Genomic DNA, 13,080 nt, shown 5'->3' with positions numbered 1-13,080 from the left:
CCCTAGTCAGGATATTCTTTTTTGTTTGAGTACTCTGGAATTTGTTGTTCTGTATGATTAACGACAGTGGTTGTCTTCACATCTGCCATTTTGAGGAGATCTAGGGCTACACATGGGATGTGGGACATGATTGCCAGCCTGGAGTTAAGGTGACCATGTGACAATGGAATAGACCCCCCCCCCAGTAGTTGCAAGCCCCTAATCTGTTCAATAGAGGAAAAGGCTGGTCACAGGTGATGTACATCAGCTTGAAGACTTGTTTTTCACCATACCCTTAGTGATTCCAGAGTCATGCCTATGACTGGAAGTCGGATTCCTCTGGTCCCACAGAGTGGTGTGTTTATTGTTTGAATCCAAAGGCCTGTTAGCCACAGTTCTTTGTCTGACAGGACTGTTATGCTGGCTCCTGTGTCTAATTTCAAATTAGTTTAATGGCGTGTAGTAATCTGATGTGTAATATACCTTGAAGACAAATATTGTAATGTAAGATCACATGATCTTAATACCCAATAGCAGGGTCGTGTGAGCTACTTCTGTGGGAGAGTCTTGAGTTAGATGCTGAAGAGTGAAGACAGAGTTTTGAGTTGTGATCACACAACTATAGCTGCTGAGTTTTGTTTGTAAATGAACAGCATGTGTTTATTCTAGCAACGATCAACTGATGTTCTCTATCTCTGTACCGACTTGGTCAGCCCGAAACAAGTGTGCAACCCAGATCCTTTAGCCCCAACAAACCAAGGGCACTGGATCCAACATGGCCATTGACTGAAATGTGCGCATTCCAAAATGAGAAACCAAGATCTTTGACCTCACCCAAGAAGCATGGCTGTGTGTCTTCCGGGCTTGCAGTCTCGACCTCGTGGATAATCTTTGGGCCTTCTGTGCGCTTCAGAGTTTTGTCTTGCACAGTTTGTCATAGTGTCCAATCCTGTTGCACTGAAAGCATTGGGCTAAAATTACAGGACATTGATATCGCCTGTAGGGCACTTTGCTCCACAGCATTGGCATGCTCGCTCTGCTGGCCGGTTTGTGGATTGCTTTGAAATGAAAGCAGAAAATGCAAAAAATGCTGGACAAACTCAGCAGGTCTGACAGCATCTGTGGAGGGAGAAACAGAGTTAACGTTTCGAGTCTGTATCACCCTTCTTCAGGGCTAGGGTGGGGTATCCCCCTTGTGGGGACCCCTGTGTCCATCAGAGGCACACCCTGCAGATTGTACCTCCACCTTAAACCCACCCTCCCAGCCTCTGAAACCCAGCCCCTACCACCCTCAATGGCTTCTTCCAGCCAGGCCTGTCCAAAATTCCAGAATTACCTTAAAGCCCAGGGCCCCTCTGCCAGTGACTGTTGCATCCGGTGAGGCTGCGACGACTGGAGAGATGCCAGCTGGGGCACTGGCAGCTCCCTCCCAGGCGGGGCCAGCACAGGCTCCACGGGCCAGAGGACAACCGCCAAGGTCATCGAGGCCAACAGGACAGCAGAGTGAGCAGGCTGTCTCAGGTGCCACTCCAAGCAAGGGGGCAGCACCAAGACGTAACACCTGAAAACGTAAACATAAGGCACCTTAGGCACACCACAGGTTTTGTGTTGGCCCGCAATGAGGTTGTTATGAGTTGGTGTGATTTTTAACACCTTTGTCATTTTGTTTTCTTAAGTTCCTTTGGTTGTAATATTAAATTCAGACATGTCACCTTGGCTGAGGGTGCCTCTTTTCTTCTGCATGTGTATGGTTTCCTAAGTTGTTATGAGTGATTTGTGGGACATTCAGCTTTATTAACAAGGCCCTTGGTTAATGTTCCTTGCCAAGCAGATTTTGCACTTAGGTATCGAGTATGGAGCCTGCAGCCCAGGCTTGTCCTGGAGGTCCATATGTGGTGGGCTAGCTGAAGGTTCATTGAATTAAAGCCTCCCGTGTGTCCCTGCCCCCCTGGAGTACGCCCGGTCAGCATCTACCCCTCAGCATTTCCCTGTGCATGCTCATCCTCGGACTCACTGCTGGATTCATCGTGTGCAGCCACAGCCACTGCGTCGTCTTTATCATCCACAATGTCCCCCCTTTCCAATGCAAGATTGTGCAGAGCGCAGCATGCAACCACTATGAGTGACACACGATCTGGGGGGTACTGGAGTGCACCCCCTGAGTGGTCCAGGCATCGGAAGCGCATCTTGAGAACACCAATGGTTCTCTCCACCACAGCCCTTGTGGAGGTGTGGCTCCTATTGTACTGCTGCTCAGCTTCTGTTCTTGGATGGTGCAGAGGCATCATGAGGCATCTTCTGAGGGGATAGCCCTTGTCACCCAGCAGCCATCCATCCGGCCGGGCTGGAGCACTGAAGAGCCCCGGCACCTGGGAGTGTCTGAGGATGTAGGCATCGTGGGAGCTGCCTGGATACCTTGCACACACTTGTAAAATCTGCATCCTGTGGTCACACACTATCTGCACGTTCATGGAGTGGAAGCCCTTCCTGTTGACGAAGGTACCGGGCTCACCTGCTGGCGTCTTGATGCCCACATGTGTACAGTTTATTGCACCCTGGACGTGGGGGAAGCTAGCAATCAACGCAAAGCCTCTGGCTCACTGTGTCTGGCTGGCCTGGTCCCAATGCATGCCTGAACAGAGCGTCTGTAACCTGCTTGACACAAGTGTGGACAGCAAAGCTCACCCACCAATCCCTGGAAGGAGCCAGAGGCAAAGAAGTTGAGGGCAGCTGTGAACCTTAGAGCCACTGGCATGGGGTGTCCGCCCACACAGTTAGCGGAGATCTCAGACCCAATCATCTGACAGATATAGTTGACTGTCTCCCTTGAGAGATGGAGCCTCCTTCGGCACTACATCTCAGACATACTGAGGTAGCTGCTTCGCTACCTGTATACCCTGGCAGGGTAGTGGCGTCTTCTGTGGCCCCTTCCGCCTTGGACTACCTCTTGGCCCTGCACCCCTCCGCCTGACCTCCCAAAGGCTGTCCTCCCTGGAGGCTGAATGTGCATGCCTGGCCTCTTCCCCCTTCTAGCCTTCCCTTCCTCCTCAGAGGAGGTGCCTCCAGTGGAGAGTTCAGCTCCCATTCCCAGGCTAAGGGAAGGCTTCCTGAAACCTGCAGGCCCAAAAAATATCCCTCACTGCAGAGTGCTGACCTGAAGATTGTGAGTCCAGTCCAAGCAGCTGGTATGCGTTTTGAAGTATTGCAGATCACACAGGCAAGTATCAGTAACTTTGAAAAATCAATATTTGACAGAGCACACTCACGACCCCACTGAGCCCTCTTATCCCAACCGTGGATGAAGTTTATACAAATGTGTCCTACCCGCCTGCCCGTTGCGCCCGTGCGCCGTCCCAAAGATTGGAGGGGCACCAAAAAATCGCTGTCGATTGGCGCCTCAAGGGCCTTAAGTAGCCCGTTAATTAATGGCATCAGAGATCAATGCGCGCCCGCCCAACGAAATATCGTGATGGCACGCGGTGACATCGGGATACTCGCCCAACGTCACCGCGCATCATTTTACACACAGGCGTGTGGGGCCCGCCCCCGCATGCCAACGGGAAAATTCTGGCCCTGATTGTGAGGGTGGCACACTGGATAGGATGCAGTCCACGCATGTGCTTTGCTTTGCTCCAAAGGTGAACCTGATCTTCAAAGTCAGTATTGTACTCTTGCTACACTTGTGTGACCTTAATTTCTAAGTCAAACCTTTTCTGTGACTGTCACTGAGAGGACAGGACCAATTAACTGACAATTGCAGGCACTTTTATGCTGTGGCCTCACAGTCATTTGTAGATGTGATTAGAATGTTTACACATCCCTGGAGAGAGAAACGCTTCATCTATGGAATTGAAACGAGGTTCTAGAGATGAAAGGCAATGTGTTCACCATGAATCAACCTCTGGCAATCCTGTTCTATGCTTAATTTTTCTGTAAACTTTAAAAGCATGGAGAGTTGACATCAGTACCACTTGTTGCTTTAATTTAGCACACACGTTTACCTGTTTAGTATCTTTATTCACTTCCACTGTACCCACTAAGAGACAGCAAATATTCACCAGCTCTGCAGAGTTCAACAGGAACAGGTCACATGTCGGAACCTTTCTAAAACAGGAAAAGGCATAAAAAACATACAGTATATTCTTAGCGAGCATAACTCTAAGCATTTGCTTACACACGTAATAAAATTATGTTGAGTGGAAGATTTTTCCACTTTCTAGCATTCCTCATCTGCCTGCACAGACTTGAACAGAAAAAGGTGGATTCAGTGTAAAGTTCACTCTTGCCTGCCAAAATAATTCAGTTTAATGCCAATCTCTGAACAATATTCCCTGCTGCATCAGCCCTCCTTACTTATCAGTGTTGGATGATAAAAGGGGCATAATTTCTTTCCAAGAATGACCCAAAGCATTTCACAATCATTTTGGAAGTGCAGTTACTGTTATAATCTAGGCAAATACAACAGCCAATTTATGCACAGCAAGATCCAACAAACAATAAAGAAGATAAATGACTACATACAATGTAATGAGTATATTTACACACACTAGGCATCAGGTTGAGGCTCCTCAAGACTCCTTTCATATTGGACCCTAATCACTGTCAAAAGAGTAGATAATGAGCTAGAAATCTGGAGGCCTCAAGTTTTAGACACTAGGGTCACAATTCACGATGCACCTATTCAGATCAAGATGGACAACATACAAAATTTGTGCACCCACCTCGTCTGAATGATTGTGGCGCTAGTTGCCATTTAACACTGTTGGCAAGCTCTGCACACAGCAGGAGGCCCCGGCAGCATTGTTTGCTGATCATGTGGCAACCTGCTTTTTTCTTAAAGTCAGGCTGTATTTTAAAGCAGAGCTGGAAAAAACAGATTGTTGCAATGAAAAGTTCTTGGAAACTACATCAGGACAGACAGAGACATCAATAGTGATGAATGCAGCACTGGAGATATGAATTGTGCAGATGGGCAAGAGGAGAGACACCATGGCCTCACAAGGGGCTTGCATGACCACACTTAGGAGGGAGTGAGAGCAGGTATCCTGGAAGGTCAACTCGGGAGACTGGACTTGAGGACCTTCTACCAGTGACACAAAAGGTCTAATGACCTCAAACAGATGGTCAAGGTCAGTGAATGCACCTTCAGATGGCATACCCTACCCATCATACCACCAAACTGTCACGTTGCTCAATGCATCAGAGCCTGATCATTCACCCAACTGCACCCTGACACTCAAGACTTACACCTAACATTCTGATACTCTACTTCACCCTCATGCACCTACCAATGCTGCCAGCCTCACACCCACCTCTCACTACCTCCAGCCATTTAGCTATGACAAGCAGATCACCCATACACAGTGCTACACATTCACTGAGATTCTGCCCTCTCTCTTGCAAGTTACAGTTGTAAACAATAGAAGGAAACAGCAGAATTGGCAGGGGAGTGGGTACATGATGCCTGCTTCTCGTGACCCTACAGAGGAGATGGTTCTCAGCATCATGGTGCCAGAGTGACAGGTTCCCTAGCATCTGACATCACTGAGAACATTGATGGTATGTTCCTGCCTTCTGCTCCTTCTCAACAACCAGCTTACCCTCATCCAACTATCTGGTATGATGAGCAACTGCAGATGATGTAACCATGGACTTTTTGCTTCTCATCCCAAACCTCTTTCCTCACACCAGCTTCTCACACTTCTGAGTTCCTGCTTTCAGGTACATAAGAACTCCTGCCTGCCAAGCCACAGAAGCTTCAAGTGAAAGAAAGAGAGCAACAGCACAGCACTGATGAAGAGGCCCTATTGCTTGATCGGACATATACATAGAAACATGCCTTTCAGCCCATTTGCAGCCATCAGCTCAGACACTGGTACTATACTAACATTGGAGGCCAGTATAGAGTTGAAATGAGCACATGGTGAGTCACTGGGCATGGGTAGGCTGCAGAGCGAAAGGAGGTTTTGTTTGCCAGCTAACTGGAGAATGGGGTGGCAGACAAATGCTGCTGCAGGGGCCTCTGATGAGAACATTGATGGGGTGACATGCAGCAGAGTGTTGAATGGACATGTTCACCAAGATGCTGGGTACATTGGCTGGCCTGCCAAGCTGCCTCCTGTCATAATCAAGGAGCATGGAGTCCAGCTCCAGCTTGGCATCGGGTTGTCACAGAACTTGCCCTCTCTCCAGCCTCTACTCCATCTCCCCACCATCCTGCAGACCAAAGTCATTTGCACTGCAACCCCCCAACTCGTTGCAGCCTTTGTGTGGGTAGATCACCTACTCCCTGCCATCCTTGCAAGGATGTGACACCACTCTCTGGTAAATCCAGGGACTCACAAAAGCACCTCTAAAAACAGCTCCAGAGAAAAGGTCCAGAAATCTAACCTACCTACATTCAACTCACTAGCAAAATCATGGGATTGCCCAACTTGGGCTTTACTCTGATAGTGCATTCTACAGACTCAGACGCCTTTGTGAACCAGCTTTTCCTGCTCAGTGTCCTAAATCTTTTAAATTTAATCTTGTATCTTGTATAAAATCTTGTAATCTTGTGTAAAAAGTAATGGGGAAATTATGTGAAATATCTACACAAATGGTGGTTAGAATTTGGATTTGCTGCCACAGTGTTGTTGAGGTAGAGTCGGTTAAGTGTTATTACAATTAAGATTTAGATACTTTTGGCAAAAAGAAACATTGAAGTGTATGGGGAGAGAGCAGTCGAGTGTGGTTAGCCTGGGTGGCTCATAGGGAAAAGCACTGCAGACTTTACAAGACAAATGGCCAATTTTCCTACTGTAAGTTCCTATGATTTTATAAGAAGAGGCTATCAAATAAATACCCAACTTCATACACAGGGACCCGTTTTCTGCAAATAACAGGAATATGTTCAAGCCCTGTGCCTTTTTTGATTAACCTGGAGCTTACATACGAACGTACGAATTAGGAGCAGCAGAAGGCCACTCGGCCCCTCGAGCCTGCTCTGCCATTCAATAAGATCATGGCTGATATGACTGTAACCTTACCCTCACATTCCTGCCTACCCCCGATAACCTTTCACCCCCTTGTTAATCAAGAATCTATCTACCTCTGTCTTAAAAATGTTCAGACTCTGCTTCCACCGCATTTTGAGGAAGAGAGTTCCAAAGACTCATGACCCTCTGAGAGAAAAATAATACATCTCTGTATTAAATGAGCAACCCCTTATTTTTAAACAGTGACCCCACTAGTCTTAGATTCTCCTACAAGAAGAAACATCCTCCCTACATCCACCCTGTCAAGACCCCTGAGGATCTTAAAGGTTTCAATCTAGTCACCTCTTACTCTTCTAAATTCCTATGGATACAAGCCTAACCTGTCTAGCCTTTCCTCATAAGACAACCCACCCATCCCTGGTATTTGTCTAGTAAACCTTCTTTGAATTGCTTCTAATGCATTTACATCTTTCCTTAAATAAGGAGACCAGTACTGTACACAATACTACAGAGCCTGAGTCTTAAGTTCGTTGGGCATGCGCAATTGATGGGCCCGAATGCGGACGCAAAATGCACTTCCACCTGCGATCGGCCCCCCACCGAATGAAATTTCACACTGAATGGCCAATTAACGGCCAACCAGCGTGAAACGCTACGGGGAGGGGGTTGGGGGGGAGGGAGGTTGGGGCAGGAAGAAGTGAGGGTGAGGGCAGGCGCTTTTAGCGAACTCCCTGAAGGCAGACAGCTGCTGTGGAGATGCCTCAGGGAGCTGCAGACCTGGACAGGTTAAATGGCAAGAAAAAAAATGCACCAAACTGTGTCTATGCAGCACATTCAAGCACCTGAAAGCAGAACTCAAAGAACATCAGCCCCCAGATATCTTTTTTTATTATATTTCACCCTGGATATTTCATCCTGCCCTGGATCGAGGTTTCAGCGAAAACGTAAAGACTGCCTGGCCGAGTGGCCAGTCCGCCAACCATAAAAGTAGATGGGCCACATAAAACCGATTTCAATTGCTTCCTTAATGGGCTTCATTGCCCACTTAATTGTCGGCGGGTGCACTTCTGACTGCCGCATGTTCCCGCCAAGCAAAATATCGCGCGAGAGTGTGATGACGTTGGGATTGCACCCAATGTCTTGTCACGTGATTTCACGCAGGTCGGGCACCGCCTGCACAGCCAGCGTAAAATTCTGGCCCAGATGTGGTCTCACCAGTGCCCCGTACAACTGAAGCATGACCTCCCTACTTTTCAATTCCCCTCACACTAAACAATAACATCTACTAGCTTTCCTAATTATTTGCTGTACCTGCATACTTGCCTTTTGTGATTCATGCACTAAGACACCCAGATCCCTCTGAATCTCAGAACTCTGTAATCTCTCATCATTTAGATAATAAGATTCTTTTTTAAGCTACCTGCCAAAATGGATAATTTCACATTTGCCCAAATTATACTTCATTTGCCAGATCTTTGCCTATTCACTTAACATATCTATGTCCCTTTGTAGCCTCATGTCCTCTTCACAATTTACTTCCCTACCTATCTTTGTGTCATTAGCAAATTTAGCAACCATTCCTTTAGTCCCTTCATCCAAGTCCTTTATATAAATTGTAAAAAGTTGTGGCCCCAGCACTGATCCCTATGGCACCACTCGTCACATCCTGCCAACCAGAAAAAGACCCATTTATGCCAACTCTCTGCTTCCTGTTAGCTAACTAATCTTCTATCTATGCCAATCATGAGCTTTTATTTTTCACAATAAGCTTTGATGTGGCAATTTATCAAATGCCTTCTAAAAATCTAAGTACAGTACACCACTGGTTCCCCTTTATCCACAGCACAAGTGACTCCTTCAAAGGACTGCAATAAATTGGTTAAACATGATTTCCCTTTCACAAAACCATGTTGATTCTGCCTGATTGCCTTGAATGTTTCTAAGTGCCCTGCTATAACATCTTTAATAATAGCTTCTAACATTTTCCCTATGACAGATGTTAAGCTAACTGGTCTGTAATTTCCTGCTTTCTGATCCCTCCCTTTTAGAATGAAGGAGTTACATTTGCTTGGGGAGTCTACAGTTCTGTGTTGCTTTCTCCATGGGCAGAATTTTCCATCTGACGGTGAGGGGGGGGGGTGCAGAGCGGGAACGGGCGCGGGGGGGGCGTGGCCCCGATCGCCACCCGCGATCGGGTCCATGCCACCATTTTACGCCCAGCGTATTTCCTGAATCCTGAGGATAGTGGGAGTGTGCGGGCAGCGGCAGATGTGCACAGACCGCTGGGTCCAATGGCCGACCTGGCAGTCTGTTTAAAAGAAGGCCCGGCAGCCTTTTGTAGGCTGCTCACAATGGCTAGTGCTAGGCTGCAGCAGAGGGGTTTGGGTGAGCAGGCCAGGCTGAAGGATAGGCCAATGGGGAGCCAGTGCGCCCCTTGTTCTTCTGATGATTGCCTTGCTGCCCTCCTCGAGGGCATGGGAGGAGGAGGCCCCCCCGCATGACTAAATGTGCCTGGGAGGAGGTGGGGGAGGTGGTGAGCTCCTGCGACGTGGTGTGGCGCACCTGGATCCAGTGCCGCAAGCGCTTCAACGATTTGTTGCGCTCTGGCAGGGTGAGTACTATATTGGCATTGGGCATTTAACCCAGTATGTCGGCTTACCACCTGCGAACCCTCCTCCAAGTCTCAGTATCGTTACTGCACTGAATCATTGACGGCATTTTTCCTTTGTTGGGTGGGCAAGCAGATAGTGCCCATGCTGAGGTCAGCCTGAGTGGGTCATGATGGGATAAGTTTACCCCCGCAACATGTGTTGATCTGAGTCCCACATGACTGGTTTGGGGGCAACCTGGAGGAGCTGCACCTTAGCGCAGACTCAGAACTCCAGGACATGTCCTAGTCAGGGTGATGAGATGGTGGAAGGGGAGCCTCAAGGTGGCGTGGCAACGAACCATCTGCTGCCCTCGACGCTGCACGTGTTTGCGCCTCCTTGCTATGGGAGGAAATACTGTGTGGTTCCTAATGTGATGTAGGCAGCATGTGTCCAAGGGGGCGGTGTGGGGGGTGGGGAGCAGGCCTAGCATCTTTGCCTGAGTGATCAGCAGCAGCAGCAGGGTGAGGAGGCACTGGAGGTCTGATATGTCCCACTCTGGTTGGGGTGTGCCGTGTGTGAACAGAGTCCATGTGCAATTTGCCCTAATCAATGCTCTTCTCTCTTTTTCAGGAGAAGAATGTGCAAAACGCGGCCATGTGTGTGAGGACTGGAGGCAGCCAGGCACAGTTCTCCTTACTAAACCACTTCAAGCAGGAGGCCCTTGAACTGGAGAGGTGCCATGCACCCAGGTCCACTGTTGTAGGTGAGGCTGGGGTGCCATGGCCAGGTATTTAAGGCCAACAGTGAGGTCTGCATTGTCCTCCCAACAGCCATAGCACTGATGATTGTTAAATTAGTTATTGTTGCAACATTGCTGGACCATCGGTTATGGAAGGTTGAGCGCATAATGAGTCGGGGGGACAGGGATGAACTTTGTCATTGTCTGCACGCTAACTGATCCACTGTCCTTGTTCTTTATTTCAGCATCATCAGAGCACGGCCGGGAGGAGGAACAGCAGATGCCCCCTCTCACACCTGAGGGGCCTGAAGTCTCACCAGCGTCACACCAGAAATGCGAGGCAGGCACCAGCGCAGATACTACCACCTCGGTGGGAACTAGCACAACAACTAGTGTCCTGGGGCACAGTAGTGACAGCACTTCACACTCGCTGGAGGAGCTGGCAGAGACAGAGAGTGCCCATGGTGCCAGCAGTTGGAGGACTGCAGGGGACCAGGCACATGCTCAGTCGGTGCCTGATGATGTGCCTCTGGAGTCGTCTGCGACTCAGCAGGTGCAGGAAATGTGGCCGGGTGTGCGGGAGCATCTGGGGGAGATACATGAGGCTATGCTTGGCTCGAGATGAGGTCCTTATGATTTGTTTTTCATTGTTAACACTATTGTTTTCTCTTTGTGATAAGTTCTTTTGCTTCACACATTAAATGCAAATGTGTGACCATGGCTGAGGGTGCCTCGTTTCTTCTGCATGTGTATGGTTGACAAAAGTGTAATGAGTAATTTGTTGGATATTCAGCTTTATGTACAAGGCCCTTAGTTAGTGCTGCTGACCTGGCAGATTTTGCACTTAGGTGTTGAGTATTGTGGTGGCAGCCCAGGCTTGTCCTGGTGATCCATCTGTGTTGCGCTAGCTGAAGGTCCGTTGGATTAAAGCATCCTGGGTGTCCCTGCCTCTTTCCAGTATGCCCAGGTCAGCGTCTACCCCCTCAGCATTTCCCTGCGCCTGCTCATCCTCGGACTCACTGCTGGACTCATCATGTGCAGCCGCAGACACTGCGTCAATGTCTTCATCATCCACTGCGTCCCCCCTTTCCAGCGCAAGATTTTGGAGAGCACAGCATGCAACCACTATCACCGACACACGATCTGGGGGGTACTGGAGTGTGCCCCCTGAGCAGTTCAGGCATTGGAAGCGCATCTTGAGAAGATCGATGGTTCTCTCCACCACAGCCCCCGTGGAGGCATGGCGCCTATTGTACCGCTGCTCAGCTTCTGTTCTTGGATGACAGAGAGACGTCATGAGCCACTTTCTGAGGGGATAGCCCTTGTCACCCAGCAGCCATCCATCAAGCCAGGCCAGAGCACTGAAGAGCCCCAGCACCTGGGAGTGTCTGAGGATGTAGGCGTTGTGGGAGCTGCCCGGGTACCTAGCACAGACTTGTAGAATCTGCATCCTGTGATCACACACTATCTGCACGTTCATGGAGTGGAAGCCCTTCCTGTTGACAAAGGCACCGGGCTCACCTGCTGGCGCCTTGATGGCCACATGTGTACAGTCTATTGCTCCCTGGACGTGGGGGAAGCCAGCAATCATTGCGAAGCCTCTGACTCGCTGTGTCTGGCTTGACTGGTCCCAACAGAAGTGGATGAAGGTCAATGCACGCCTGAACAGAGCATCAGTGACCCGCTTGGCACAAGTGTGGACAGGTGATTGGGAGACACCACAAAGATCACGCGCCGACCCCTGAAAGGAGCCAGAGACATAGAAGTTGAGGGCAGCTGTGACCTTCAGAGCCACTGGCATGGGGTGTCCACCCACACAGCTAGGGGAGATCTCAGGCCCAATCATCTGACAAATGTAGCTGACTATCTCCCTTGAGGGATGGATCCTCCTTTGGCTCTGCACCTCAGTCATATTGAGGTAACTGCTTCACCACCTGTGTACCCTGGCAGCAGGAGAGTGGCATCTTTTGTGGCCCTTTCCCCCTTGTACTACCTCTTTGCCCTGCGCCCCTTGTGCCTGCGCCTGCCCTCCCAAAGGTGGCTCCCCTGGAGGCTGAATGTGCACTTCTGGCCACCTCCCCCTTCTAGCCCTTCCTTCCTCCTCAGAGGAGGTGCCTCCAGTGGACAGTTCAGCTCCCATTCCCAGGCTAAGGGAAGGCTTCTTGAAACCTACAGGCCCAGAAAAGATTCCTCACTGCAGAGTGCTGACCTGAAGGTTAAGATTCCAGAAAAAGCTGCTGGGATGCGTTTTGAAGATCACACAGGCAAGTTTGAAAAACTTTCAACAATAAATACTTCACAGAGCAGATTCACGGCCCCACTGAGCCCTCTTATCCTGCCCGTGGATGAGGTTAATACAAATGTCTCCTAATCGCCTGCCCGTTGCGCCCATGCGACAACCTGAAGATCACATGGCCGCTGAGAAATCGGCATTGATTGAACACTAAAGGGCCTTAAGTGGCCTGTTAATTAATGGTGGGCGCTCGTCACACTTCATCGCGCGCCCGCCCAATGAAATATCGCGATGGCGTGCGGTGAAGTCGGGACGCTCACCCAACGTCACCGTGCGTCATTCTACGCGCGGATGTGCAGGGCCCAACCCCCACACGTCAAACGGAAAATTCTGCCATATAGCAACACCATGGCCACTCAGAGTCGACTTGCCAACCAATCAGAAACCTTTTCTCCTATAATATAAATTGTTGTGATCATTTGAAATTTGGCACTCTTGCATTTGTCCAGGTGAGTGTAAGATGAGTAGCTTCAGCAACACATCTCTCTTTTCAGCATTATT

At 49.3% G+C, this 13,080-nt stretch overlaps 1 protein-coding gene across 1 annotated transcript in view; it reads right to left on the bottom strand.

The window, feature by feature from the left end:
- LOC144692831 (uncharacterized) overlaps positions 1–12,859 on the bottom strand; it is a 68,635-nt gene extending 55,776 nt beyond the window's left edge. The window contains exons 1-2 of the mRNA XM_078561905.1: positions 12,840–12,859; positions 3,981–4,083 (exon numbers count right to left, since the gene is read on the bottom strand). Coding sequence (XP_078418031.1) covers positions 3,981–4,083; positions 12,840–12,859 — 123 coding nt within the window. The remainder of the gene's footprint in view (positions 1–3,980; positions 4,084–12,839) is intronic.
- Between the last annotated feature and the right edge of the window lie 221 nt (positions 12,860–13,080).

This window comes from Cetorhinus maximus, chromosome 17, assembly GCF_964194155.1.
Source record: "Cetorhinus maximus chromosome 17, sCetMax3.hap1.1, whole genome shotgun sequence".
Classification (NCBI taxonomy): Eukaryota; Metazoa; Chordata; class Chondrichthyes; order Lamniformes; family Cetorhinidae; genus Cetorhinus; species Cetorhinus maximus.
Note: the sequence above shows the minus strand (reverse complement) of the source record. Positions and strands in the feature narration are given on the sequence as shown.